Source organism: Patella vulgata, chromosome 2 (assembly GCF_932274485.2).
Source record: "Patella vulgata chromosome 2, xgPatVulg1.2, whole genome shotgun sequence".
Classification (NCBI taxonomy): domain Eukaryota; kingdom Metazoa; phylum Mollusca; class Gastropoda; family Patellidae; genus Patella; species Patella vulgata.
In genome coordinates, this window is record NC_065880.2 from 72,783,730 (window position 1) to 72,791,099 (window position 7,370).

The following is a 7,370-nucleotide window of genomic DNA, read 5'->3' on the forward strand; positions in this document are numbered from 1 at the left end:
CAATGACAGACCTTACTATCTTAATGCATGCCATGTGTTAGACCAAACTGATCAGTAAATATCCACTTGACCACTACTATCACTGAAAGGGATGACTCTAAAATAGTTTCTTAAATTATTAAGAAATAAAAAATAAATGTGTTGGAAGTATATCTGGATACAAAATATTTTGTCTTCAGTGTAAATGGGTTCATAAAATAGTATGCAAAGGCATAAAATGAGTAAAAGGCACAAATTCTGCCCAGATCAGTTTGTGTTACTAAGTCTTTTAACAACGCATTATGCTATCGAGGCTGTATGATGTGATGTCACACCTAGTCATATAATGCACTAACCTTAAAGGTCAGTCATCTTCTACAGAGTTAAAAGAAGGCTTTTGCATTCCTGCGGTGAAACATCAGTGTTAAACCACTACATCACCCAACCCCCACTTGCATATGTGATATTAAAATAAATACAACTTACTGTGAGCTTTATACTGAAGAAAGTAATATGCCAATGACATAGACAGTGTCACATGGCAAAGTGCTGCAAGTCCTGCTCTTTTAGGATTAATATATTTGTCCGCCCATCTCCAATAAGCTGTAGTAATAAAAATGATATGTAAGTAGAGAAAATAAACAGCACTGGTATTATCTTCAACAACTGCCATGAAAATGACACTCAAAATACTAATGCCCTCCAGTCATGGAGAGAAATTGAGTTTAATGCAGCTAAACACAAACTTGGCCTTGCGACTGTTTAGAACAATTTTATTTCAATAATTCGCTTCCATGTTGTGGTCTTTAGCAGTGGGAGGAAACCAGTGCACACAGAAAACCCACTATATTGGACAAACGTCCCTACTCCTTGGAATCAAAACCATTCAACATCTTTGATGAAAGGTTTACTTGAAATGTGGTAGGGGTTGGAATTTAAACAAGATTCATCACATATTGTATGTTATAGCTTTTGATTTTCACCGGCTATTCTAGTAATGTATTTTATATATGTAGGTATTCATATGGCCGTTCACAGAATATCATTACATGGAGGCTAGCCTAAACAGTAAATAGGTCTATATCTAAATTAACCATTCCCAATTTACGCTATTTGTCATAAAGCTAAATTGGGAAGTCATTAATACTAATAGTGTGTCATATGAGGACCAAGAAAGTTAAAAGAAATTTTCATTTCTGACTTCAGTTACATGTTTATAGTTTGCTAGATTACTTACTTCTACCAACAGCAGATACCATAGACTGTGGAGAATAACTTCTACGAGAAAGCCATGAACCAAGCTCTCCAAGTTTAACCTCACTTATATGTAAATCAACTGTAAACAAAAAAGAGGGTAAAGATTAGAAATTGTCCATAATGTTGACAATGACATTTAATAGAAACTTCCTATTGTTTTAGTTCTGCAAATGAATTTGGAAGGAAAGGAATGGGAATAACGTTTAACATCCTACTTTTATGCACCAACTGGGATAATAAAGATGGGCATATGCCATACAGCCATACAATGTGTAGATGAGACCTCATTTTTTTGTTCCTTACAAATGACTAGACACTGTCCCTAGAAAGACCCCTCTGTCCAAAGAACAGGTGGAAACCATGCTAGAAACCTCTGGGGAATTTTCACGGCCAACACTGGCTTTAAACCCTCGACTCATGTTACTGAGTGCCTTACTCACAAAGCCTCCCGCATTTGAATTTAGTACCGATAGTAATAATTAGCATTTTTCAACCCAAAAGCCTACTACCTAATACTATCTCGTTATTGTGAAAAACTAATATAACACTTTATTATATAAAATAAAATTGATTTAATTCGTGGAAAACCTGCAAAAGAATGTAGGCAAAAGCATTGGTTCATGTCATGCAATCCCTTATCAGTGATGCAGGACGGAGGTTCTGACAAGGACAACTGTCTAGTCATTCGGATGAGACGAAAAACCGAGGTCCATTGTATACACATTGGCATGCACGTAAAAGATCCCTTGACAGTTGGAATTCGATATAAGAGTAGGCCGTAGTGCCGCTGTCAGGGCAAAATTTCCCTCATAGCACACTGTATGGCATATGCCTGTCTTTGTTAGCCCAGTTCGGAGCAAAACAGTAGGACGTTAAACCCCATTTCATTTCATTTCCCATTAAATCATCCTTGAACACTCAATGCTAACAAATATTAAACCATCTAGCAAAAATCAATCCATTTCTGTAAAATAATGGACCATTTATTACCAAAAAAAAGAGATAAAAGTACTATTATTGGTTAACAATAATTTATTTATTCAATGTTTTGCCATTTTATGTATCACTCATACTATACCGTACAAATTTTGCACCTTTTCAGTTAACTCACATGGTTGTATTTTGCAGTATAATTGGATTAGTAATTGATTATATTGGGTTAGTGTTTCAGATTCTTGAACTGCTTATACTGATACTAGTATTAATAGTCTTTACCAGTTTTTCTGTAAAAAGTTTGCTAATACCGTGTATTATCTCAATTTCTTTTGGTATAATTCAACCATTCTGTTAGTCTTTCACAAAAATGAGGTAGTATATGTTGTGGTGTTTGGTAGTATTAATAGTATTGGGTAAATCATCTTGTCGTTTTACAAATTAACTCATTCTTGTATTCTGATATAACGTAATTATAAAGGCTTAAGTCAAAATGTATAAAAATGGTATTCAATTTCAAGCAGGAATATAAAATAAAATTGTCCGACATGTCATTTTGTTAGTTGTCTTCGGCCTCACTTGTCTGGATACCCCTACACTCTACAGTGTTGCCGAAATGATCATGCATATTGATTTTGGTGAAGAAAACATATGCGATAACCTCAACATGGAAGTCTATATCTCCATTAAGAACTACTACCCAATGTACGATCTTTGGCACAGAGAGGGTTTCAACGATAACCAGTTACATCATAGCACCAGACTCAATAATCAGTGATTCAATGCAATGGTAATTAAGTCAAGCCATAAGTCAAGTCAAGAGAATGAGAATAGAAATGACCTTCAACAATTGCCAGTCAATAGCAAAATAAATTTTTACATTTGTAACATTATCAAAGAACAATAACTTATGACAATATGAAATAAACCTTTGCCATAAAATCTGCCTGGGTCGTATGCTCCGTGAATTTTTGGGTTGTATTGTGGGGGATATTTTCCTGGACTGCTCATCTTCGAAACCACAGAAGCACCTGCCTTTCTCTTAGCTCAAGAATACACGACGGAACCGGAAGTCGTGTATAAATAAAAGAAAATGTTCTGTATCATTAATTGCCAAATAAACAATTTTAGGATCTATTTACAAGTTTTATCTTGTAAATAATCTTTTAAAGAAATATTCAACACCATCACAAGATATTACGTGTCAAAAATGTTACATTCAGAACCCAATTATTAAGAACTATATCTTATGTCGAAGGCATATCCTATAGGCGTTCTTCAGTCAGTTATCGTCATTCCAAATGTGTGGAGACCTCGAATGTACAAATCATGGAGAATTTAATATACATATTTGAAAAGGTAATGTATTAAAAACCCAACATGCCTAAAAGTTAAAAATAAAGATTAGGATCATACATAATCAAAAGTACCGGACTTCAAGTATATGCTGCATCAGGCCTAGTTACTTTACAATTACATCAAGCCCTGCGACGTACAGAAGTTACTCAAATCGATTAATAACTTTTACTTTACATTACTAGTACTACATAGTTAACATAGTATTAACATGATACATTGCATGCCATATAGGGGAATCGTATTCGTAGCATCCTTGGTCACATCAAATATTTAACCTTTGCCCTAGCACGGTCGTTTAAATGAAATTGGTACTTTTCTGTACCAACAGAACTAATGAAGACGAGCGTCCACCATGCACTGTCTATGAATACCGTATAGTATGAAGCAAATTTTGCTCGAACAGCAAAGCTAAAGCCTACGCTTATTTCGAATTCCAACCGTCAAGGGCACTTTTACGTGTAGGTGTAGGCCTAGGCTACACTAAACCGTTCACAGAGCCTCAGTTTTCTATGCCATCCGAATGACTAGAAACTGTTTCTTGTGAAGCCCTCAAATCCTGCACCACTGATAAGGTGCAACCACGCTGGAAAATCCCAGGGAACTTTCTCAGCCAACATTTGAACATCGATCGCCTGGTTAGTGAGCCAACACCTTATTCATTGAGCCACAGGGGCTTTAAATTTGGTAAGAATATGCAACTAATTTCTGTTGGTTTGGATGCATAGGATTTTAATGAAAAATTGTTTTATTCATTTCAGTAAGATTAATGGATCATGGAGGTGACAAGGCTTCCTGCCATCATCATAACTAAAATTCTGGCAGAATTAAACTGGATTGATAAACTCAATGCTGTGAGAGCAATTCTACCATGGCAGATTTATTTGGAAACTACCTGTTCTTGGCCATCTCTCGTTTTCAAACATATAAAGGGAAATTGGGGATTATCAACCCAAGAGAACATTTCACAGATGGACCGTTTCTTGTATTGCATTGAAAAATATGGAAAACATTTTAAAAGTTTGACCTTTGAAATAGAACAGTCAGCGGCAGATTGGAGCTATTGGGAATTTCAGTTATTTGAAGCAGTGTTAAGTTACTGTTCAATTCTTCAACATTTCAAAGTTATCCAAAGATCTAATTTTTCGTGGTCTGCATTACTAACTAAAACATATTTAGAGATCTTAAAAAAGGACTGTCTTAAGGAAGCAGAGCTTATTAATCCAGCAGTACCATGGTCTGATGTTGAATGTAATCCCCTCTTGGGGATAATTAACAATAAATTACAACTTAAATTAACTGTTTTAAAATTACGAAGTGATTCCCTTGATGACTACAAGGGCCAGTTGAAGTGCCTAGTTGACTTTAAAAATCTCAGACATTTATTAATCAATCGATTTTGTATAACTAACGACACCATTCTGGAGTTGACATCAAACAGCCTAACAGAGCTGCGTTTATACCAGGATGTAGATATTCCAGACAATCATACATCTCGATCTAAGGAAGAGTTTTGGAAAACAATTGTTAAAAAAACTCCAGAATTTAGAATAGACATTTTGATGGAATATGTAATAATTTTAAAGGATCATTTTCCGCTTTACATGCCCTTAAGGAAATTAGTCCTAGATGAATTACAGACCAGTATTACTAAAGGATTATTAGATGAAATTATAAATAAATATAATTCAACATTGCAGTCTTTTTCTTGTGTAAATTCCACGTTATCAGAAAATGCTGATGGGAGACTAGAGTTAGCCTTGGTAGATATGGTGAGAAGGTGCAAGCATTTACAAGAACTTGAATATGAATTCTCAATTGCAAGTTCGACTGTGTTACTGATAGCTAAAACTCGAAAATTAAAAAAACTGAGGTTCTTAAGAGTTGAAGTTTATTATGACTTTGATGATAAAAATCATCTAGATTATCCCCAAGATTTGATTATGTGGTTGAAAGAGAATAGTAAAAATGAAGAAATTCTGGAAAAAACTATTTCTAATTTATATGGCCGTAAATGGGAACTTGAAAATAAAGTTGGTTGGTTCTGTTATAAGAAAAATTGGTTTTAAGAAGATATTAAAGGTGTTAATGTTTATTTTAAAACCTGTTAACTTATTATTGGGTATTTTTAAATGCAGTAACTTCTGATACTGCTAGTTCCGTATATGTTGTACACATTTAATCTCGGATTAACTTTGTTATATCAATCCATACATATGTATTAGTCTTGAGGGGGGGGGGGGTGGATGGACGAATGGTTAGTACGTGCACGCTGTATCATACGGTCTGTCATTGAGTCATCGGCATGGTTTCAATTCCCCAGTTGTACTTGACAAAGAGTAGGGTCGCATGTCCAACCTTGTGGGTTTTGTCTGGTTTCCTCCCACTGCTAAAGAACCATACACGCAAACGAATTATTGAAATAAAATTGACCCATGTGTTAGTCCTAAAATGACCTAGTTTGTGTCGGGTGGACGTTAAACCCCATTCTCTCTCTCTATTAGCCTTGTAGAATATGTAAATACATGTATAGACCTACTGGCAGATCAGTCACAGTTAACATTGCAGTTAATCTGCTCCACAAAATGCTGTTATTATTGGGCCTGGAAATTGTGATTTTACTTGTATCTGAAAAAAATGTCAGGCACGACTGAACTTCGGGACAGACATGTATTGAAAATATCTACAAAACAACACAGTGCAGTTTAAAATTAGAAGTACCAGAGGGGCTGTACTGTGACAAAGCCTGAATTTGTGCCTACCATTGTCTATCAGTAACAGGTGTCTTTTTCCAGACTTGATAATATGTACAAATATGGAATCTACATATGAATACTAATACTGTATGCATGAGTCATAGTTGTTCAACACTTTGTGAGAGATTGGTGGAAATGAGAGTAACATGTTACAGTATGCCCACACTGTGTCTTACTGCTTTGCAGTTATATGAAATGAAATGGGGTTCAATGTCCTACTTTTCTTCAATACCCAGGCTAATTGTGCCTGGGCAGCAGCATTACATGTACATCCTACTCTTATTTGGAATTCCAACTGTCAAGGGTTCTTTTAGCTTCGGTACCTTGGTTTTTCAGAACATCAAGATGACTAGACACTGTCCCTTGCCAGGCCCTCAGTCCTGCACCACTGACAAGAGTAAACCACGCCAGAAAATCATAAGCAACTTTCTCACTTTGCACTTAAAAGATCTGATCTTTGGCCAGTTTTGCATCTTAAACCCAGTTTAATAAATTAGAAACAGAAACCATCCTGACACCCTGTACTAATGTAAGAGAGCGAAATCCATGAGACAGAAAAGTGGTATAACATTCACACAACACAAAAGTGGTATTACATTCACGCAACACAAACTAGGTCATTTTGGGACTAACGTACAATTTTATTTCAATAATTCACTTTCATGTAGGGGTCTTTGGCACTTGGAAGAACCAGGAGGACCCATATCTTCAATAGAAGGCTTCATCTCGCTTTAACTAGTACCTCTTATTAAGGCCTTCACATAATACCTGCATATTTCGGCACTAATTTCGATTGAGTATTCACACAGCTTGGGAGCCAATCAGATTCCTTGATCATCACGAATGCCAAGTCTCGCGCTTTCAAGCTAAAATGTCTACCTGTGATAATCACGTTGCAAAGTATGAGGTTCGTTCAATGTCAAGGTTTCTGTGGAGGCTGCTATGTCGTAACCTCTGATTGGACGATACTGTTCAAGAGTCTGCAGATAATGTAGCTATAAGTTCGAGAATTGTAAAGTAATCTAGCAATGCAGAGAAAATCCTACTACTTGTCACGCACAAGCTTGGGATCGAAACCTCGCCAATCGA

The 7,370-nt window shown here is 35.9% G+C and overlaps 1 protein-coding gene across 1 annotated transcript; it reads left to right on the plus strand.

Moving 5' to 3' along the window:
* Positions 1-3,364: 3,364 nt before the first annotated feature.
* LOC126810762 (uncharacterized) lies at positions 3,365-5,628 on the plus strand. Its single transcript, XM_050536012.2, has 2 exons — positions 3,365-3,528; positions 4,287-5,628. The coding sequence occupies exon 2, from the start codon at positions 4,302-4,304 to the stop codon at positions 5,592-5,594; it is 1,293 nt and encodes a 430-aa protein (XP_050391969.1). The 5' UTR covers positions 3,365-3,528; positions 4,287-4,301; the 3' UTR covers positions 5,595-5,628.
* The last annotated feature ends 1,742 nt before the right edge of the window (positions 5,629-7,370 follow it).